General features: G+C 50.7%; 2 protein-coding genes across 2 annotated transcripts; both read right to left on the bottom strand.

Moving 5' to 3' along the window:
* Positions 1–452: 452 nt before the first annotated feature.
* On the bottom strand, positions 453–3867 carry BDV27DRAFT_138105 (magnesium transporter CorA family protein). The gene is made up of 4 exons (XM_032069153.1): positions 3105–3867; positions 1054–3036; positions 799–1001; positions 453–739 (listed from the first exon to the last, which is right to left on the bottom strand). The coding sequence occupies exons 1-4, from the start codon at positions 3500–3502 to the stop codon at positions 669–671; spliced, it is 2655 nt and encodes an 884-aa protein (XP_031921276.1). The 5' UTR covers positions 3503–3867; the 3' UTR covers positions 453–668.
* Positions 3868–4576: 709 nt separating this feature from the next.
* lah (involucrin repeat protein) lies at positions 4577–21865 on the bottom strand (the record flags this gene model as incomplete). Its single annotated transcript, XM_032073592.1, has 4 exons — positions 4577–6106; positions 6173–7641; positions 7696–16579; positions 16706–21865. The coding sequence occupies 4 exons, from the start codon at positions 21863–21865 to the stop codon at positions 4577–4579; spliced, it is 17043 nt and encodes a 5680-aa protein (XP_031921275.1).
* Positions 21866–22669: the final 804 nt, after the last annotated feature.

The following is a 22669-nucleotide window of genomic DNA, read 5'->3' as shown; positions in this document are numbered from 1 at the left end:
AAAAAGCTAAAAAGGTTATTCACCTACTCAAAGGGAGAAAAAAAAAAAAAAAACCAGAGCCTTCGCTGACACGCCGGGAAGGAAAATTACTGTTACAAAAAAGAAACGGGACGAATTACTCAAATTTAATACTCAGTCATCATGACCTCATGAGAATGGAAGAATCACACTGTGTACTTTCTCAAAGCTAACTTACTATGTATTCCCCGTGCTAGCTAAAATCTTGGGGAAAAAAAAAAGAAAAGAAAAAAAAGAATCAATGTTACATACAGACATAAACAAACCCCACATCGTTTGATTGAACTTGAAGGCAAAACCAACCATGTCCAAGTTCATAAAAAAGGCGGAAAGAATTCTCCTTTTCGTGTTTTTATGTTTGTGTTTGTGTTTGTATTTGTATTTGTATTTTTTTTTTTTTTTTTTTTAAAAAAAAGAGTTAAAATTATCTGTTGTTTACTTTACTATTAATTCATTGTATTTTTCCTTAAATAAAAGGGAGGAAAATAGCTCCAAGTCATCAATCTATATACAAGCCCAAACAGAGATCTGGCCAATAGTACATGGCCGCATATAACATCAATAAAGCCCCTTTAGACAAATGTAGACTGGGGATTACTGGACACATCGTAAACTGATTTCCAAGGTGCAATGCGTTGTCACATTGTAAGCTATACAATTTTATACACCCGTTTGGCAATGAGAAAAGACGCAAAGGCGAACATGATTAAACCAGCCGTAACTGATCAGAGATAGGATATTAGTCAATCATTTAGTTGTGTGTGAGCAAGGGAAACCTACTCGACCAGAACCACGTCAAGCTATCCACATCCTGACCCGGTACCTTGACGTTCATCCCCCACATGCCACAAATAATGTTAAGTGGAAGAACGATTGTTCCCAGCACGGTCAACTTGCCTAATACATCCGCCGTCTGTTCCTGACGCTCATTCATGAGAATGTTGATCTGTGCGAGATAATTGGAATGTGCTCGGGACAGCAGCCTTGATGGTTGGGTCAGTTATAAACATCCTAGAAAGAGGAGTTTTAACATACGTCTCGTAGTAGGTTAAGCTACTCGTCATTGTCATGATGTGATCCTGGATGTCTCCCAAGTATAGGCCAATCTCTGACTTCGGCGCCACTTCCCACTGCTCGTTGCACCGCTTGGCAAAGCCTTTGACAACGTCTGCCTTGTTGCTCAGCAGTCGATACATGCCCATCACTTTCTTCCGACAAACCCCTACCCTTCGAAGCACCTCACCCGGGGCTAATGTAGTCGAGGCTTCAACACCATCGTCCTCTAGCTTGCTGTTTTGGCCCATTACCGGCTCAGGGGAGTGCATTTTCATGATCATGCCATCAATCTCGTCGACTTCATCCTCGATAGCCTGGATCAGCGGGCCGAAGACGTCGGTAATATCATCAATTATGGCATACGATATCCAATCAGAGCTTAGGATCAAGTAGTCCATCAGTTGACGGATCCGCCGGCGTACATTCGCCGGGTGAGGTGTCTGAGAAAAATGGAAGGACAAGACTCCTTCTCGAAACACAACCACGTACATATTCACTGGTTGCAGATAGTTCTCACTATTTGGGTCTTGATCGAAGGTTCGGTAATTGACAAAATAATAATTCCGAAACAGTTCAACCTTCTCCCGTGCCTCTTGCATCATGATGTCCTCTGCTGTGAGCGCGTGGACCCCGAAGGCTTTGGCAATCACTCGCATCTCTGCATCCGTAGGGCAAAGGACATCAAGCCAGAAGGTTGGCCGGGGCCCATACCTTTTGGGCTTCGTTTGTTGCAGCGGCCGTCGAGACGGGGAGGCATTTGCTGACGTGCGTGCTTCAGATACAGCTTCGCTGATGATAGACATACGAGGTTGTTGCTTAGGGCCGCTCATATTATCATGGTGACTGCTAATAAATGGCGAAGCCCTGTTTCCATCAAAACCATGGTTGTTGTGATGTTTATGGTCAAAGGCCTCTTCTTCAGGGTCATGATCGGAATCCGTCTCTTCGTCTGAAGAAACCTCCAATTCGGGAGGGTCAGGGATAAAAAGCTCGCGAAAACTGCCTCCCGGTTGTACCAGCTCTGATATTGTCTGGGCGTGTATCGTACTTTGGAATTCCTCATTGAAGTATGTAAATCGATAAGGAGCCTCCTCTTCCTCGCGTCGCCAAAGCTGATACTGTGGGCGCAGACGACCTTCGATAAGGACAGGCTCGCTAATCTTCTTTGCTCGAAAGTCGCCCGTACGCTCCTCCTTTTCCTCGCGGCTCCATTCCTCCAAAACTGATAGGTCAGGCCATTCTCTGCGCCGCCGTCTCCGACGCTCAGTTTCACGCGGTACTCTTGTTGCGTCCTCCTCGGCCAGTTCGGATACTTCCTCAGTCGGAAAACAAACATCTTCTTCGACAGGTAAAGTTCGACGTCGAAGGAGACCTTCTTGTGGAGGACGATGCCGCGGCGACACGGAAGATGGGGGAGAGCTTCGGATTCGATTGGTACCGCTTTCAACATCAATTACCATGTCGTGTGATCGGGACATCGATTCCATTCGATTGTCAATAGACTTGGCCAACGAGAAATCAAAATCCGCCCCCGTCACAACCGCATCATCATAGCCCATGTCCGCCCCAAGCTTCGGCGAAGTTGGTATCGACGGTGGATTGTTGATATCATAATCGCGGTCCTGTTCGGGAAGCCCGGGGCTCGGGATACGACGAGGTGAGCATCGGGACGAGTTCGTTTGGACCGATGAACGTCGTTGGCGAAAACTGAATGGAATTGACTTCGAATCGGTTCCGTATCGAGAGATATTGGGCCTATGAGCGGATGACGGGCGCATCAACGGTGTTCGATCATCCACAGGATCAGGGTCATCGCTGTCATCATCCACGGGAAGAGTTCTTGTACCAGACGGCTGATTACGAGAGCCCAAATCACCGGTACGGACTGTAGTGGACAAGGACCCGGGTCGAAAAGATTGAGCAAGTCGGCTGTCTCTGCGCGGCCGCATCATGGGTTGATTCCTGGGCAATCCCGGACTTGGGTCAGTGATAAAACTAGCATAGACAGTAGCACCGAAGACAACACGTACCTATGGTCCAGTAAAGCTTCACTTTCCAGACTAGTGCTACTTAAGTCTCTCCCCAGCCTGTAGAACGGAAGCGCGCCTCGAGACTTGGTCTGATCCGCCATCATAGCCATATGTTCCACTTCGGGCCCCGGGGTAGTAGGAGCTCCGGCATGAGGGTCTTCGACACTGATGAAAGATTGCCGACGATTACGACGTTTCCGATGCTTCTTCCGTTTCGCACGTTTTCCCGTGGTGGCTTTGTTATCTACCTGAGGGTCTTGGGTCGTTTCGGAAGCTAAGGGATCATAAGTAGTGGAGCGGCGAGTGTCTGGACGTGAGTTGACGGAGTGGCCATCTTGTGAAGAAGATAAACCATGATTGGAACCAGTTTGATACGCAGCAGATGGAGCGTCAGCCATGCTGATCGGAGGGTGCAGTACGCGAGATATCCACGGTGATTGGTAGACCGAAGAAAGCCGAGTATGCTTATCTCCCTTGTAGAGCACAAGCCTACCCTAAATTGGGCAATAAAGTACCGGATTTTAACCAAATCCCCGTTCAATGTGTATGCAGTTGTGATAGGCCCAGTGTAACAGAATCCAGCATTGTCGACGCCAATTCACCGAAACACGGGGCGAGAAGCAACGATTGGCGCAAATGGAACCTGTGGGGAGTTGCGGTGGGACATGGGGAAATGGATAAGAGTAAGGGCGGACTCCATGAAAGAGACGCTCGCTGGAAGAAAATAGTCGCCTGAGCTGCAGGAGAAAAGACGGTGTCGAACGGCGAGTGTGAGAGAGTGCGTGGGAAAGGGAGGTCGAGGCACAGCCCAGTTTTTGGAAATTTGGTTTGCGTCAGCCTCAGGCCCCACGATTGTTTCTTTTGAGCTTTAACTTTCGGTATGTATGATGTATGAGGTCAGCACTCCGCTTTTCTACCCTACGGGCCCTATGAAACCTAATTCATTGACATTGCATGGTATCAAAATGAACAAAATATTTATATAAGTACATAAGTACACCATATAAGTATGCCCTCGAACGAGAGTCCTTAGATAATGAACATGATCCAGCTCGTTTCTCATATACATAAAAGCAGTCATTATATCAAGAAGAGAAAAATAAACAGGCCGTGACATCATAAGCTCTAGAAAGCAGACGGAGATGTTGGCATCGTCATAGTCATCATAAAAAAGTAACAGTGTTAAAGCAAGAAAAAGGGGGTAACTTGGACGACAGAAAGAAAACGTAAAAGAAAAAAGAAAAAAAAAAAAAAAACAGTTCCCACTCCCATCTCGATTATTATTACCTTTTGTATTACCGAGCCGTATTGACCAATTATCCAACCATCCATCTTTGACCTGACGCCCCAACTACTATACCATTTGCCATCCCCAAAAGAAAATATAACCACTCTGTTGTTTTCTCAATGATCTTTGCCCATCAGCAACGGCCGAGGTGGGCCCATGGCGAGATATGATCGAGTGTGACGCCTCAAATCACATTGCTCATGTCCATGGTCGACGACGGAGCGATACTGTGAATTGACCTGGTGCCATCCAGGGACATTCGGTCACCACTGAGCATTCTGGTAACCTTCTTATCTTTAGGAGAACGTGCAACGAGCACTTGCGCCGGGCAAACAACTACTTCATCTTCGCCTTCACCTGCGTCATTGCCCTTCTTCACTACCAAAGGGAACAAGACAACCCGGACCACAGCTTGTTGGGACTCCAACTCCTCATTTGAAGTAGTTTCGCCGCTGCGCTCGTTCATTAGGGACGCATTGAAATAGACTTTTCGTGCAAGGTCGCCGTTGGTATTGTACTCAGGTTGTAGTGGAGGGAGCATGATGTATTCCGCCAGCTGCGTGCGCATTTCAATAGATAGGTCGACTGCAACCCTCAGTACCTTGCGCAGGGACTCTAGAAGCTGGGGCTCTACATTGCTCGGTGGTGGAAGAAGACGTGACAGCGTCTCAAAGATCTCCAAGGCCACAGCTTCTGTATCGTTTTGACGCTGGCGGGCGAAAGTAGATCGTTTTGAGAGAAGGCTTAGGGTAGTAGCCCTCCAACGATGAACTGCACCGCGCGGGCCTACCTCGCCTAGCTGTTTTTCAAGAGACTTGAGCTTTTGCCGTTGTTCACGGTCCATGCCGAACAGGTAGCGAGTGAAAATAAACTCCCACACCATTGTCATTGCCACCGACATAAATACGTCGCGTCGACGAACCCGGTCAGAGAGATAGACATCAGTATCGGATCCATCCAGTATAGCATTTTCAAACCGGTCTGCTATTTTTTCGTCCTGAAGATCGTCGAGCTTGCGACAGCGGCGCAGGTCGGAGTGTTTAGAGAAGCGTAGCACCCATTGTTGAACATGGCCACACAGTTTTTGGCACGCTGCGTCGAAGTAATCCTCATCCCTGAAGACTAACACGCTATCTTGCACGGATGCGGCGATCTGTTGTTGTAGTTCCTTCACTTTGTCCCGGGCGCTCTCCAAGTCCTCTCGCAACCTGCGCAGCTCCATATTTTTCTGAGTCAGTGCCGCATCGATCTGCTGACGTACTCTATCTTGCATTTCGTTCGACAACTGCTGGTTCTGTAGGCGCAAATCGTCTAGCTCACGGTTTGATGACGCCCGTATGGTTTGAATCTCGGCAGCATGGGCGACGGTAATGTTGGAGTTCGCAACAGTCAGCCCTTCGTTTTCTTCAGTCAACCGAGATACTTCTTTCTGAAGCCATTCTACTGAATTCTTGAGTTGTTCCACTTCAGCTTCCCTGTCTCGCAAGTCTGCAGCTCGCTCGTTGAGCGCATGGTCACTCTTGCGACGAGCAACACTTGCATTGCGGAGCTTGTCTTCAGCAGCTTCTCGCGCAGCAACAAGTAAGCGATTTTCTGATATGAGTTGGTCGAGGCGAGTCTCAAGTTCTTGTAGGTGTTGCATGCTTCGACGGTGCCGGATGCTGGGCGGTCGGCTAGGCGACCGAGGTGAGTTCGGCGTTTCCCCCCAACCCTCCTAGGTAAACAAATGTGAGTTGACTAAACCACAGGAAAAGATTATATGGTAACCAAGACTACTTACGTAAACATCGGTCATGGCTCGCAGGGGCCGTTTGCCCTTATCGGTGACGGGGTCGTAGGAAGAGGAGGAAGCTATGTGCTCAATATTGAGGTCGGAAGGAGGGGCCTCGACAGGTGGTGGCTGGGGGCTGCGCGATGATTGGCGGGCGCCCCTTTGTGCTTGGCTCGCCGCCCGCAAATCGCTGCCAGCGCTGCGATCCATCCGTCGTAGCGACCGCTGGGAGTGTGCGCTGTGCACGCTTTTAATGCTACTGATACTGCTCGGTCTCAGGATTGGTATGCCTCTTTCCGGTGTTTGAACGGCTTCCGCAGGCCATTCGCGGTCAATAGATCGGGCCGAACCACGCTTCCTGATGTGAAAGTCTTGGTCTTCATCCCTGTCAAGTGTAGGCCATGCCTGGCGCGCCAGAGCGTTGTCTGTAAATTTCCTGACCGGTGTCTCGGGCGCCGGAAGCACATGTTCTGGCTTCATCTCCAAGCAGGACGTTCCGTGTCCCTGACGCATGGCTCCTATGGGGGTCCTTGTCCGATCAACTGGTCCATGTTCTGCAATAGGTTGCAATGGGGTCCGTGGAGGGGAGATTGCGCCTCTTTCTACCACCGATGGCACCCCAAAGGCTGAGGATGGCAGTGTGCTGTTTGGTTGTGCAGGTGATGTATTTTCTTCAGATGGCTTTGGCCACGGGGAAGGATCGCACGTTCTCTGGATTGAAGGGCTGCAGCCAAGCTTAGAGAGAGACTCGGGGCTTGCTTGCCGATCTATACACATAGCATTCGACGAGGAGCTGATAAATGCAGACGGTTGCTCGTGGATTGGTATTGGCGCATATAATGGAATTTCCCGCGAAAGAGAATCTGTCTCAGTTAATTCAGCTTGTGTATATCGAACATCCTTAGAGTCATCGTGGTCTCCTTGAACTGAACGAGATGCAACTGGCGTTTGGATATCATGAATCGTAGCCTCTTCTGGGAGGTCCTCTAGCGTAGCAGTAGTCGGTCGCTCTGAACTCACAAGTGCATTCGCCAAGTGGTCGTTGTCCTTACCATCAGTGGTAGCGATGAGTGCTTCCGAGACCTGCATCGCGTCTCCGCGACTCACTCCTTGGTCATTGGTCTCATCCTCAGCCCCATCTTTTACTGACTCCGACGACTCGGTGGTGATAGGTCGCCGAAATGCCCCTCGTTCCAAGTTAGGGAATATACTGGCAATTTTGCTTTGCTTCCGGGAAACCGAGCCAGGGCCTCCCATCGCCTGCTTCCCGGGAATAGAGCCTTCTGCATCGTCTAGGGTATGCTCTCGGGTCGCTTTCGAGACTGGCTCCGTTCCGGGCTCCTCCGTTGATGGAACCAATTGGTCAGCAACATACTCCGCTGTTTCGACAATTGCTTCTGGAGTCGCAAGCTTTGCCTCAGAACCTTGTCCTTGCGGCCCCATATTTGCCTTCGCCTTTATGGCTTCAGCCGACTCGTCTGGTTATCTAGTTAGCCCTTCTGGAATAGCAAACTCATCGAAATCGGCAATACCTGGCTCAAATGGGGCCGCGACAGCTTCAGGTGAAGATTGGGGAGTCTGTTCTAAAGCATCGACTCTTTCCTTCTCCCAATCTATCAAAGGCCATTCATTGTCCTTTGCAGACCTCTCCGTTACCAATGTCTCCGAATGACACTGGTTTTGGGAAGGCCTCACGTTTGCATCTTCACTAACACTTCCAGTTTCTTCTGGCTCCTTGGTCTCTACGCTCATGTCATCTTCACTCTTCTGCTTGTTCTCGCGAGATGATGTTTCAGAAGGAAAATCTTCTGCGCTGGTTGCTTCAGCCATTGGAGGCTCCGAACTCTCTGGCTTTGCTTCCTGACTAAGTAGGCCCCCCTCAGCAGACTCGGTATTAAGCCCTGATGCTGGTTGCTCTGTTTGCTCAGGAACCTGCAGCTCAGCCTCTTGCTTAGACCTCTCTTGCTCCTCTTTTGATACAGTCCTGGGAACTGGAGTTTCTTGTTGCGTGGGTTGCCCTCCAGTCCGATCTTTGGCTGCCTCAAGATCGCATCCCTCGGAAGTCTGACTGCTCAATTTTATCTGGGCTTCAGCGTCTTTGCCCTCTCCCTCCTGTAACTCATGCGTGGCCTGAGTCTGGCCAGGGCACTCCCTAGCCATAGATGGACTTCTTTCTTCGGTTGTAGATACAGCCTCGAATGCCGGCTTCGATACGCCTGGCTCGCGCTGTGGACCTTGCACTTCTTGGCCCTGCATGGGCTTTTCTTCAGGTGCCAAGCTGGATTCAGCGGCATCAGCCATTGCCGAGGAGCCGACTATTGTTTCAGGGCCGCTTTCTGCATTTATTTCTCTTTTGGACTCGGCAAGTGAAGAACTAGCGGTTTCTATTGACGTTTCTCTGGCTTGTTTCTTCGCTTTCTTCTTCGGTTTTTTCGACGCGTTATGGTCCAAAGGCTGCGTCATATTTTCCTCTTCACCTTTTTTAGCACCATCAGTCAGTTCTTTGTGGCTCAACTGTTCGGGTGTAGGTTCATTGTTAGCTTGCAGTTGTTCCTTCTCCGCGAATGGTTGACTTCCTGAACCCAAGGATTCCACGGGATCTAATGTTGCCCCTTTATTGGTTTCCGAAAGTTCAGCGATTGTCTCTATGTCATCTGGTTTCTCTCCTGCTGTATCTAACACATCCCTGTTCTCCTCGCCTGAGCCAACTGACAAACAGTTCCCGGGCTCTGCCTGTATCTCACTCGAGGCCTCCTTGGCAGACTTCGACGCGTTAGCCATCTCTGCACCACCGCAGTGAGACTCTTCCGCTGTTAGTGAGTCTAAAACGAGATCAACTCTTTCCGGTCTCGTTTCTCTAGGGCTCGCAGTCTCGTCTTCCTTTGCGTCACTTGCATGGGCTGGTCCAGCGCTGCCCACTTGCAGTTCCGATTTTTTGGCTTCGCGCGTGCCATGTTCGGGCAATGTTGTAGAGAATAGATTAGACTCAGAAAAAGTATGCTCTGGTTGAGGATCTTCTGATCGTTGCTCCTGATGTAATTCCTTCCAAGGCGCTGTTGCTTCAAGCTTCTCGACGTCAATAGCTAAACTGTTGCTTGCCTCTCGCAGGTCTTCGGGATCGCCAGCTTCAGCAGGGGAGAGAGAAACGGCTCTTTCATTTGTTGCTTGTGGACCGTCCACGGAAGCGTCCGGTACCTCAACAGCAGCGAGAGATGCTTCAAGCACAGCTTCTTTATCCCTTTCTTCAAGCTTCTCATCCGTCTGGGCCGGCGTCGTATCTTTCATAGTCCCTTGGCCCGTGATTTCCGTAGTCGTGTCTCGCTGACTCGCTAACTCGTCCCCAATTGGCGTAAGTGTCTTGCCACTTTCGTCTGCCTCCGCTGAAAAGCCTTCAGTAGGCAGGTGCTCAAGGAAAACCCTATCTACCTCGCTAGTGGCCTCCTGCTCCGTCATTGACGCATGATCCTCAGTTCCTACCTCAATTTCCTCAGACAGTGGGACTGATTCGCCGGAGACAGCTACTTTTTCGGCTTCGGGATTCTCAAGCACGGGTTGGATGGGAGAGTCGAAGGGAGTGGCTTGCCGTTGATCTACCTGCGAAGATACCATGTGATCAGTCCAAAACAGATTCTTATCGTTCTCGCCGTGGGACTCGGTGCCGTGGGACTGATTTTCTTTACCGTCATCTTCAGCAGGTGGGGTTGCCGTATCAACCGAAGGGTCTGAGGGTTTCAATTCAGCGGAGACTTGGATTTCGGTTGCATCATGCGTGCCATCTTCAGCTGAAGTGGTGCTCGCATTTATCAAGGGACCTTGAGTCTTTTCTTCCGGTACAATTGAGGCAGACTCCGCCGCGGCATTGGGGGCAGCACTGCTACCATCCAGGTTTTTTGACTGGCGCTTTTTTTCCTTCCTTTTCGCCTTTTTCCTTTCTTTCGCCGACATAACCGGTGCGCCATCATTCTGGGGATCTTCAGGCTGCTCCCTCGCCTGCTGTTCGGTTCCTTCCGACTCCTTCATTTCGTGAACAGTAACATCAACTGCCTGTTCGGTTTCAGCTCGCGTATGTTCGACAATACTCTCCGGCATCAAAGATGGCACGTCTTGACTGGAAATTTCGGAAGCCTTCGCAACATTGTTTGGCTCAATTGCCTCTTCGATAATCCCCGGAGCTGCAGCACAGTTATCCTCTTCAGCTTGCACGGGTGCCTCTTCGATGCTTGATTCAGGTACGACAGTTGCCTCGTTCTCAATTGTTTCTTGGGTCTTGCGTTTCTTTTTCTTCTTCTTGTCTTTTTTTGCCTTTGGGGGGGCACCCTCTTGTTCAGCATCCTGGACTACCACGGTAGATTCCTGCACGGAAGTAGAGGGTGTTTCAGGTACAGGCGCTTCTGGAGAGGACTCGACTTCATGTTTCCCGCTAAGCTCTGGCGCGGTCAGAATGCTTGCATCCTGCTGTACTTGTTCCCCAGGGGATTCTATCACTGAAGCATCATCATTGGTATATCCTCCTGCTCCAGGAACTGTAGTTTCATTTACTGGCTCTGTCGCCATTGGAGGCGTCTGACCAATAGGATCAGGGTCTATGGGCCCTAATGTGCTGGCTTGTGCTTCGGTAACAGAATCCTTGTACAGCTGAGTAACTTGTTCGTCGTGTGGTACGACCTCCTTGTTCGACTCTAAACCATCCTCCCCAAGTGCGACTATAGAAATGTCTTTGGGTAGGTCTGCAGCTGTTTCTCCAGGCTGTACCTCGTCGGCAGTAGTGCTATCAACATTTTCCTGGCTTGGTTGAACTAGGGCACTGGCTTCTGCCATTTCCTTATTTGTCTGCTCTGGAGGTTGGCTAGCTTCTGTAACATGCCGACTCGCTCCTGTTGCTTCCGTGGTTTCAGATGACTTCGTGGGAGCCTCCTGTTCGTTGTTTGAGAAAGAAACAGACTTGCGCTTTTTCCTATCCTTCTTGGCCTTCTTCTTGGAGATTGATTCCTGGGTATCCGCCATAGGTTCCAACTCTACAGGCCCTGTGAGGTCGGCCTGTTCTGGAGACTCAGCGGACTCGGGCTTATTTATTTCCGACTGTTGCGTAGGCTTTTCAGAAAAGGCATATTGTGGCTCTCCTGCAACATTATCAGGGAGAGAAAGTTGTGGTTGCCCGGAAATTTCAAGTGAATCCGAACGTGCATCAGAAGGCTCTTCTACAATCCCTTCCCTAGTGGCCGCAGGCTGATCATCTTCCAAGGAATTTGACTGTTGTTTCTTCTTTTTTTTTTTATCCTTCTTAGACCTCTTGGAAGTAAAAGCTCCAGCTTCCTCAATAACTGCGTCTTGCGTCATAACGTCAGTCAAGGAGACCTGGGTAACTTCAGTCTGTTCTGGGGCAGCTTCATCACTAAGAATCCCCTTCTGAGGTTGCTCTGGAGCGTCTTGTGGCATAACATCGGCCAAGGAGACTTCGGCATCTGCAGTGTGTGATGGGGCAGCTTCATCGCTTGGTGCTTCTTCCTTAGGTTGCTCCAGAGCCGTGTCCGCAGTCATAGTTGGTGCAGCATCGAGCGTGGAGTTGCCAGGCTCTATCTCAGCTGGCTTTTCAAGTGTGGCCTCTTGTTCAATTCCCAAACTTCCAACCGTGTGTCTTTCCACAGTATCGGCTCCTGAATGCTCTTCATTCGCAGGGGTACCTTCCAAGTCGGAAGGTGTATGATCTGTAAGCTGTGCTTGGCCGAGCTCTAAATTTCCTGCTTCAATTGCTGAAATACCAGTATTGTCTGTGGGCGTTTCTTTGGGTTCTTGCTGCGCAGGTTCTTGGTATCGCTCGTTCAAGTCCTCTTTCAACGCAACGTCGGGTTCTGTATCTGTGACCGTTTCAACCCGAGGTTGTTCACTCGCCAGCTCATCTACAACTGTCGGTCTCTCAATTGAAGCATCATGTGCCTCAGGTCCTTTGACAGAGGCAGTTTCTCCAACAGAGGTTAGGTCAAGTTCTAAAGAAGCATTTTCTGGGCTCGGATCAGAAGCGGGGTCAAAAGCTGGTGGTTCATCCAACAAAGCGGATTTGCGTTGCTTCTTTTTTTCTTTCTTAGCCTTCTTCTTTTGAGCTGCAGTCATTCCGGACGCTGCTCCTGGTGAAGCCGTGTCTTCCGCGGCTTCGGTTACGTCGAAAGCCTGTTCGCCTCCAGTGGTCTCCTCCAGAACTAGTTCTTGACCCTCCATAGCTGGGGCCTTTTCGGTAGCAACAGCACCGTCTATGTTTGGATTTGCGACTTCTGCGCTCGACGTGGGTTCAGCAGCTTCTACATGAGCGTCGGGTGCGGACTGCAAGCTTTGTTTCTTTTTCTTCTTTTTCTTGTTCTTCTTGTCTGTCGCTGTAGATTCCGCTGCTTCAGGTTCGGGGTCAGGCACAGGGTCGTCTGGGACATGCTCAACCATATGTGGTGTACTATCATTGGTCTCAGCGCGGTTCTCCACAGATACATTGGACTCATTTTCTGCTGCTGGAATAGCGTCTACTGCTTCAGTCGTCTCTGTTACCTCTTTAGTCGCAGTAGCTTCCTGTGGTATCTGCCTGCCATCCGTGGGATGAACCACACCGCTTGTTTCCGTCAGTAGGGTCTCGGCAGGAAGCCCCTCAGCGGAGGGTGGACGTCGGGTCTCCGCATCGGCCACAGCTTGAGAATCAGAAGATATGGATTTGCGATTTTTCTTTTTCTTTTTGCCCTTCTTCATTGGCTGTCCCTCCGGAGCTTCCTCTGGGCCGGCTTTCTGGCCTGTCTCCACCAAGCCAGCATCCTGAGACTCAGCTGGTGTATCTGCAGCGGCACCTGCTGTTGTTTCAGGTGAAACGTCCATAGCACCCTTATATACATTACCCGGGGCTTCCTCGGGCTGCCTTGCTTCAGGCTCGTCTTTGAGGGGCACAGCAGGTTCGTCTCCCACCTGGGGAATGGCTTCTTCATTAGAGGGCACACCAGGTGGGACATCGTCCGTCCCTTTCTCCACGGGTGGCTCCGTAGCACTATCGCGCTTACTTTTCTTCTTGTTCTTCTTGCTGCTTCGTCGCGACAAGAAAGTTTCAGTTGGCGTGTCGGTAACGTCAGTATCTCTTGTACCAGCCTCATCAATTTCAGCCGCCTGCTCGGGAGAAGATATTGGTTCAACAGGCGCAGGAATGCCCTGCATCTGCTGTTGTTCTGGCGGTATCTTTCCGGAGCCCGGTTCCATTGGTGCTTTGGCCTCTTCTGTTGTGGTAGCTCGCTCACTTTCCAATTGTAATGGTCCGGGTTCAGATTCGACCGGCGCAGGGTCAACGGTACTCATTTCGGTGGTTAACCCCTCCTGCAAATCTACTGCAGGACTATTGTTACCGCCAAGGCCACGCACAGACGCAGCTTCCATAGGCTGCTCGAGCACTGCAGTGCTAGGTTCATAGACAACTCCCGGGGCTTCATCGCGAGCGGAGGCATTATGTTCTGTCAAGTCTTGTGGTTCTGACTGTCGGTATTCTTTATCTTGTTTGTCAAGCTCCCCTGCGTGTTCAAAGGGTGTCTCAGGCAGGACAGCACCCTGCCGTCTAACATCCAGGGTTTCAGCTCCCTCCATTGTACTTTGAACGGGATGTTCAGCGCTGGAGGTGATTTCTTCTTCGGAACGAAGTAAAGCTTCTTTCACAGGCTGATAATCATCAATGATAGATATTGAAGGCTCTTCACCTGCTTGCGAAGTAATCACTGGTTCAGTGTTGCTGGACGTCACGATTTCCGCCTCACCAAGATCTTTGGCGCTCTCATTTGCATCAAAGCTCTTGCTCTCTTTCCTCCTGTCCTCGTCACTCTCTAAAATGTTGGTAGGGACATCTGTATTTGCGGCTGCTTCTCTCTCAGTAGACGTTCGCTTCGCATTAGGATCCAATATTATATCCGATTCTACGCTTTCCTGGTGAGCGTCGTCTTCTGCCTTGGGCATCGCCTGCTCAGGCAAAAGGACATCTGTAATGATAAGAGTATCTTCGGCTTTGGATAACCCTTGCACTGGGACCGTAGTAGCCTGGGGTGCCTGCGTTGCCCGCGCCGCATCCGTCCCCAAGACCTCTGAATCAGGTTTCTGTTCAGTTGCTGAAGTATCCGCAGCTAGGGGAGCATCTTCTGCCTGCGGTATCTCCAAAGAAGGCTCATGCTCAGATGGATTTATGGATGCCGCTAGGTCAACGACGTTTTGTAGGTTTTCGGCCTGGACAGTAGGCTCCCAGTTCGAAAGCGGGCGTCTCTCAATTACTTGTGTACCCGTTTCTTCCCCGGCTTTGAGGTCCTTCACAATAAGCTCGTTTTCAGCAACAAGTGCGTCTTCGGTTTTGGTAGTATCTACAACAGGCTGGGGTTCAGAAACAGGCATATCCACAGGTGCTTGTACATTGGCTGCCTCGTCTGGCTTGGAGAGGTCTGTGGCGGACTCTAGCTCAACTTCTGGAACTTTCTCGGTACCATCTGGTGGAGAAATCTGTTCAGTTGAAGATTCTCCTGGAGTAATTGCTCCATCCATTTTCTCAGCATCTTCGGGGGTTGAAGGGACTTCACGAGCTGTGGCTGCCGTATCTTGTAGCTCCTGTTCATGTATATTCACGCTCTTGGAATTTTTCTTTTTATCTTTTTTCTTCTTCTTTTTCGATAAACGTGGCGAAGGAGGATCCACTATTAGTTCTTCAGTGGGCGCTTGAACTGCTTCATCGGCAGGCTTGTCTGTGCTCCCAGTTGTCGGCTCGGGTGATCCTGTCACAGTTGCTCCGTCAACAATCTCTGTTTCTTCATCTTCAACAGACGTAATCTTGGCAGAAGTGAGGTTAGGATTAGACTCAAGTTTAGCCTCGGCGTTTGCCAATGGCACATTATCTCCCGTTCCAGACTTTTGTGACTCAGTTTGAATTCCAGGCTGTGCCTCTTGTGGTTGTGCTTTCTCATCTGTTGTAGCAGTGATTCCCATCTTTGTCTCGTCAGTAGTTACAGCTTGTAACGGTTCGGCAGATAATGCACATTCCTCATCAGCAAGTAGCAAAGGATCTGCAATTGCGACATTGACAACGTCAACGGGGCTGGTAGCAGCATGTCCTGGATCCTCTCTACTTTTCTCTAGTGCATCGGTCATTGGGATTTGGACAGCTGGAAGCACAGGAACAACCTCGTCTGGCAGACCCCGGGAAGTTGATTTATGAGACATTAGAGCATCGCCTGACTCAATGCTACCCTGGGTGGCTTTTGTCAGTGTTTTCTCGTCAGATGGCTGAAGATCCGGTAGATCGCCGTCCAGTACCTTCATCTTAGGCGTGTCGACATCTGCGTAAGGAGTATCATTTCCGGAGGCTCTCGGCGCTCCAAGGCCAGGAGCTATCAGCTCTCCAGTCGGATATCCTTCAGCAGCGTCCGAAGCACGAGGTTGTTCATTTTCAGGAGTAGAAGGTCGGGACATAGGTAGAGGTGGAAGGTTATCCAGGCTACGCTCTAGCCCGCCATCGCCTTTTACGCCGACTGCAGAGCCCTCGGCAGAAGGAAGAGGCCCCATTGTTGGAGAAGGGGGCAGCTCTGGATATGTGGATGGGTCCTGGAGAAGTTCAGAGGGAGAATGAAACTCGTACTTGGGCTTATCCTTCCGATGTAGCTGATTGGTATTCATCTGTCCGAAATTTGCGGCAGTAGGTGTTACTTCCTCGGAACCAAGCACTCCGTGTTGAGGATTAGAGGGCATATCAACGTCAATAGGCCGTTGGTCTCTATGAATACTGGGGCTCAAATCAAGCTTTTCCCAGTTCTTCTCGTCCTGCAGAGATGCGAGGTTCTCGGCGGATGCATTTGCTGATGACGTCTTACTTGATGGTAGAGAAGGTAACGGTTCCTCGGCCTCTGCTTCATGTTTGCAACCATGGTGCTCGACAAGCCACAGAGGTCGCATCTCTCGTGAGTATATAAATTCACCAGAAGCTGGACGCCGAGAACGCCCTGTTGGAGAGCCAGGGGATGGCGCTGCAATCGAGCCGGCTGACGGCGAACGATGGGCCCGTGGTGATGTGGTTGGGGGCCGACGAAAGTGCAAAGGGACTGCGGTAGGAGAATCTGTCGGTCGAACTCCGGATGACCGCCGCGACTGCTGGCCCTGGACCTCTTCGTGTCCCCGGCCTAACTGAGGCGAATTTGGTCTACTCTGAGACTTCGGGCTTAGGTCGATAGATCTCCCCGATGCAGGGGGTGATGCCGAACGACTTCTTGGCCGCTGTTCGAAAACATCTAGTCCCAATCCTGTGAGTTCTGCATTGGTCGAGGAAAAATGCCCCGAAGCACCTTCACGATCACCATCGCCAACCTGGTATGGCATTTCGGGGCTTCCAGCTAAAAAAGACGGCTGATCGTCTCCGTCTTGCGATATTGTTCGGTCCTGCGTACAAAGAAAATGGAAAGGAAGATATTTAGTACATGTATTATACATCTTGCTTAAGATCGAATATAGGAATAAACTGAGTAAATCACAGTTTACGAACAACGAAAACAGCTAGAGTCATACCTTCTCACTTTCGGTTGATTGACCCAAGTCTGCTAATTCTCCGTACTTTTGCCGCCGCTTTTTCTCCCTTCGTTGGCGTCTAGACTCCCCGGAACCCGGTGGCCCGACTTCGGACTGAACCTCGCGAGACGGATAGCTATCGCTTGCTACCGGCTCAGAAACTTTAGAGCCGAATATATTACTTAAGAGACCACCTGCCCTGTTTTCTTTTGTCTGTTCATCTGCACTTCTGACGCGATCACTAGTCTCTCCAACTCTGGCTGGGGAAGATATCACAGAGATGGAGTCATCGAAAGCATCGCTATCCCGCTTTGAATGTCTTTTCTTTGGCTTCTTCCTTCCAATAGTAGAGCCCTCTTCAATGGCAGGTGGACTGGCTCTACTAGGGATGTCAGGTTCGCGACTGTCTTTGCGGTAACCAGCTTCCTCCATCGGTTTCTCACTATGTCTAGGTATGGCAGCTGAGATAATTGACATTGAATCATCCTGAGCTGGTTCTTGTGTAGACCCATGCGGCTCCCGCTGGCTGGTTGACTCCTCTAGTTCGGATCCATTAGGCATATGCAAAACTTCCTCTGGAGGTGACTCGGGTCCAGAACGCTTGTCACGAAAGACCAACGTTTGCCATTCCTCATTCGGCTTTTCCACAGCCCTTCCGGAAAGTCCACCCACCTCAGGTGCTTGCTCTCCGGTGAGCTGCTGGATCACTTCTTGCGCAATTGATGATGGAGGTTGATCGTCATGAAACGTTTTAACACCGTCACTCACCGACACTGGCTCAGAGTAAAGTGGGCCGTTAGCAACGGATTTCCCTAAAATTGGCTGCTTCGTTCCATCATCGGGTGTTGCCGCCCCACCAGCACAGTCACGAGCTCCGGACGGAAAGATGAGCTTTTCCCTGATATCCGACACAAAGGAGGGCTCAACACCCAAGGCTGCAGCAACTGCAGCGGCTGTTGCCGCGACTTCAATATCAGGATCATACTCGCCTGTGGCGTTTTTGGACAGATCTTCTTGGATGGCCGCAATATCTCGGGCGGGTTCACTATCAGTCTGCTTTTCCTGTCCTCGGTCTGCCGCAATGTCATGATCGACGGGGTCGAGTTCAGAGGAAGTAGATGGGACTTCATATTCGCGAGTCTCATCCTTACCCCAAGATACGCGGGAGCCTGTTGTTGATCGCTTTGATGTCCTATCATCTTCGGAGACCTCTGGCGGCGATGGAATCGGAGAGGCAATATCTCTGACGGAGCCACTCTGGCTTTGAGGAGGTGTAGGCTCAACCAGCTTGAGCTCTGGAACTGGCCATGGTAGTCCGCGATATTTTGGATGGGGCTCCTCTGTTGCCTTTATTCTTTGACTTGCAGGCTCCACTTCTATGATAGTGGGCACTGAAGCGGGTTCCCGACGCGCGTATGTGTCAGGGCTATACCGCAACTCTTCAGGCGCGAAGAATTGTGCATAATCATCATGTACTGGCTTCTTGCGAGGAATGTCACGAAACACTGAAGTCTTAACATGGTCTTGCCCAGTGACCTGGTTCGGGCGCTGGCCAACACCATCGTTGTAACGTTCAGGCATGGGAAAGCCAGATGATATTTCAGAACCTGACACACGGCGTCTTTCTGCGCGCCGCTTCTCTGACCGTTCGTAATGACTTCTCTGGCTGGATTCGGAGGAGCCACTGTTAGAGCCTTGACCGGAAAGTACACCTGTACCTAGATCAACCCACGGTGCTGGGCCTCTCTCCGCTCGAGGTCCTCGTGCGTATTGTTCCTGGGAGCCATAATCAGAATCACCGTGCCCATCATAGTAGCGTCTTGGTCTATTCTTTTCCTCGCATGTCGCCATCTCACTCTCCCTATCAATGAGTTGAACTCCTTGGCGCCCACAATCACGCTTCAGACGCTCAAGGTGATCTGCTTGGCGCTCTCTATCTGTTTGCTCCCTAGTAAGGTCAAACTGTACAGAACCCTGGTCTTTCATGGTAAAACGACGCTTCACACCCGATGTACCCTCTAAAGACTCCGTGTGAAACACAGGCGATGAGTCACTTCGTCGAGGGGGGCGGGTAACTTTTGATGGCATATCAGTCGATTCATGGTAAAGGGGGATTCCCTGCTCCCTAAGACCATCCCGTGAATCTTGAGCTTGGTAGTCATATTGTGTAAAGGTATTGGCAAATGGTGGAGGACGAGGTGGGGTAGTGTAGGCAGGAAATGTCTCTCCTTGCGAAGTATAGACAGCTTGAGAGACCGGTGCCACCGGTTGGGGTTGTTGAAGAGGGATGGGTTCTCGGCTAATCAGTGCCGGCTGTGAAGGCCATACGTTGACAGCGTCAAAGTGTGAAGGATCGCTGGTGGGCACAGGAGCCACATGTTGAAGGTTCCCAGCACCATTTCCGATGTCCTCGCTGGTACGTCTCCCTCGATTGTTATAGCCATGGGCTAATTCGGATGTTTTCACCGCTACAGCAGCATTAGTAGGGAAACGACTCCCTGGTGCGTTGGACCTCGTTCTCTTCTGCTTTTTGCCCTTCCTGTTGCCCCATCTCCAGCCCCACAAGGATGTACCTGAATCAGAAGATGGTGACGCATTACTACCATAAAGTCCACTACTTCCGAAAGCAAGTGCTGAACTAACACTGGATGACGATTGATCTCCTGAGTCCACGTCCTCCCAAGCATCGTCATTGGTAGCAGACGACGAATAATCCAAACGAGCGGATGTAGGTCCTTTTTTCACCAGTCGCTCACCTGTCCGTTGACTCGGACGGTAAGCTGAATCAGCCATTACAGCTGCTCTCTCCCTTAATCCTAGTAGTGCCGCATCGACATTGTCGTGATCCTTCTTCTTGCTTCGTTTCTTAGATTTCCCTGGTGGTCTTTTGGCATAACCATTTCCAAATGCTAAATCAGCATCTAGAGAGGATGATGACGAGTTGTTGAATGAAAATATACTTCTCCGCTTCTTAGCCTGCCACTTCCTGCGATTCTCAGAATAGGCTGTGAAAAATGAGCTCACGCCTTTTACCCCAGATTTCATAGCTGGTCTAGAGATATCCACAAAAGATGATTCAGAAGATGAGGATTTCCGACTTTTACTCTTCCACGGTGACCGGCTGCGGCGTGGCTGACTTGTAGGCCCAGTTACTGTGTCAGCTGCAATTTGGAGTGCAGGATGCTTCTTAGACCTTGACGAAGATCGGGAGCTTGACTGGGACAGCCGTCGAGATCCGTAGTCTGGCGGATCTTCATGGGAGTGGCGGGGTGAGCGCCTATAGACGCCACGAGATGTGTGACTTCCCTCCTCGGGCATTGATGGGTTCTCATTATCAGATGCCGGGTTTACGAGTCGGCGTGATCGAACATTATAAGTATTTTCAGAGTCTTTGTTCTTGAAGAGCGTGTACCCAGCAAGCACTGTAGGCAGCCAGGAGCTTGTGGAGATTTTCTTGCGACGTCGACCTTCGTCCTCTGAAGAAGAGTAACGACGAGCTTTGTCCACTCGAGAGCCATTGCTGTGGCGGTCACTAGAGCGACGGCGGGGTTTATAATAATGTTTTCGAGGTGCGTCGCGCGAAGAGGTGCCCGGTTCAAAACAGTGCTTGCAAACGCCAATGGTTTCGGTGTAATCCTCGAACATACCAACCCCTTCTGCGTCACGCCAAAAATCGAGGAATTTGTCCAGCGGACCCCGTTGGCGTTGCTGGAATGCCAAGCCCCCGGATTGAAATGGTGCTCCGTGGTAGAGAGCTGCATGATGAGGATGCGACGGGTGGGCAGCGTACGCTGCTGTCTCCTCAGTAGCAGTATAGAGGGGTGGTGCATTTAGGTGATCGGGGTACATAGATGGACCAGCGTATCCCACAACGTTCGGGAAACCCTCCTCGTTATTCTGATTGCCAGACTGAGAGGAATGTTCTACGTTCAGGGATGGTTGATGATGGTGACCCGTCATATAATCTTCTGCCGCACTTACTACTGGACCTATACCTTGAACATTGGGCGGTTTGGAGGGGTTTGCACCAGTAAGCGGGACAACTGTAGGCGTCGAGGACTCGGCTAGCAACGGAGAGGATCCAGAGCCAATATTTTGAGGGCTGCCTTCGTCATGCGTGACGGTTGCAACAGGCCCTGAGACCTCTTCAGCCTGTATAAATGGCCTGGGAGGTTTGGGTGTCGGTCCTGAAGGTGGTCTACTTGATTGTTCGGGTACTTGGATCTCTGAGTCTGCGTCATCTGCGTCATCTGCGTAATACTCAGCCGCTGCGGGGGACTGTCCCATACTACTGGGCTCTGGCGGCGGGTTGGGATGCGGTGATGCCGGCATCAAGTGCGCTTGGTTATTGGGGATAATCTTTGGTGGCTCAGGCCGAACCCCGGGTTGTTGCGCGACTGACTGCCCCTGGTCGCCGTAGTAATCGGCTGCTGCGCCTGCAGGATTTGATTGGTAAGGTTCGGCAACGAAGGCCGGAAATTGACCCGGGAACTGCTGCTGTATATGAGGGTCGTAGACACCGGGCACGTTGGGAGAGCTTGGCATAGATGTCACTGGGTGTGTGTTGTGGAACGGCGGCGGGAATTGAGGATGGTCAAAAGTTCCCACCTTCGGAGCTAAGTCTGCCCCAGCACCGGAAATGGGCACATTTGGCATTTCGTCAGGCTGAGTTCGTTCCCGCTCTCGACAATGACTACTTGCACGGTTTCCATTATCAGCCTCATCTGTTTTGTCATGGTGTTCCCGGGTTCGTTCGCGACTCTGCGATCGGGAGCGAGTGCGTCTGCGTCGGGGTTTGTCATCGCTGTCATCGCTGTCCGGATATCGATCACAACGCTCACTATCGTCGGTATCTCTGCGCCTTGGTGCCCTTTCGATGATATTGCGGTCGGGTCCGATCGCGCTATGAGGTTCCGCCGTCGCATAGCTCGACGCAATGGAATCGCCTGCTGCACTGTGCGCATAGCGCTTGCTATGGTTTCCAGACGATGAGTAGGCTGACAGGTCACCCAAGCCTCGATCACGGTCGTCACCCCGTGAGGACTTGCGGCTCACTGTTGATGGAGCTTTGGAATCTGTTCTGCGACGGCTACTACTCTTAGAACTGGAGCTGCTGCGGGCATCGGACGAACGGCCCCCGGCTGATAAGGCCTTGAACATGGTGGGCAGAGAGCGATCAAGGAGATGCCCTAAAAAAACCAGGCAACCATGTGGGATACGGACTGCTGCGGCTGTCAAGATTGGCAAAGGGAAGTGTAAGTAGGTATGTGCGTGTGTTCAGAGAAAATACAAAACGTAGGCCGGCTATACGATAGTGAGGATGATAAAGATCGAGGCAAAAAAAAAAAAAAAAAATAAGAAGATGAAGAAGAAGGAAAGGGAAACTGTAAGGGGAATAGAAGAGTGGGAGTGAAAATTTAACTATTAGGAACAAAAAGGACGCGTATAGATTGCTCGGTCGGTTCAGCCAATTTGTTTTTGCGACGGAAGAGTAGTAAACATTGGCGCAGCTGAACCGTGGCTCTTTTTTTTTCCTCCTTGGTCGGAAGTCGGAGGGCCCCAGCTTCTAGCGGAGGCGAGGACCACTTTGGTTAGCAATCTAAGTTTGGTTGCTCCAGACAATCGTGCCGCTAGTTAGGGCGATCGAGAGGACTTAGCGCTCTCAACAAGGATGAAGCGACAGCTCGGGTCTGTTGAATAGAGGGGAGAGATACAGTAGAGGATTAGAGGAATGCGGGGAGGCTGATAATGTAGGAGATAAACTGAGTTTCGATCTCGGATGAGATGCCTTCCCTATAGTAGGCTAAAAAGTGAGGAATGCAGAGAAGGTTAGTTGGAAAGATTCGAAATCGCGGTGAGGTGTGGGTGCCCTGGTTGCACGTGCGGGACAGGTCGATGCACATAATCAACACAGAGATGGCTGGGGCCACAATGTGTACAATATTATAATTTTAGTTCACTAGT

This window comes from Aspergillus caelatus, assembly GCF_009193585.1.
Source record: "Aspergillus caelatus strain CBS 763.97 unplaced genomic scaffold BDV27scaffold_355, whole genome shotgun sequence".
Classification (NCBI taxonomy): Eukaryota; Fungi; Ascomycota; class Eurotiomycetes; order Eurotiales; family Aspergillaceae; genus Aspergillus; species Aspergillus caelatus.
The sequence above is the reverse complement of the archived record's forward strand: the minus strand, read 5'-3'. Positions and strand labels throughout refer to the sequence as shown.

Excerpts from the sequence above, each read along its gene's own strand:
- BDV27DRAFT_138105 (XM_032069153.1), bottom strand. The coding sequence starts at position 3,502 with ATGGCTGACGCTCCATCTGCTGCGTATCAAACTGGTTCCAATCATGGT. Across the intron at positions 3,037-3,104 it reads GAAGCTTTACTGGACCATAG|GAATCAACCCATGATGCGGC; the intron begins GTACGTGTTGTC and ends GGGATTGCCCAG. Across the intron at positions 1,002-1,053 it reads AGCTTAACCTACTACGAGAC|GCTGCTGTCCCGAGCACATT; the intron begins GTATGTTAAAAC and ends CCAACCATCAAG.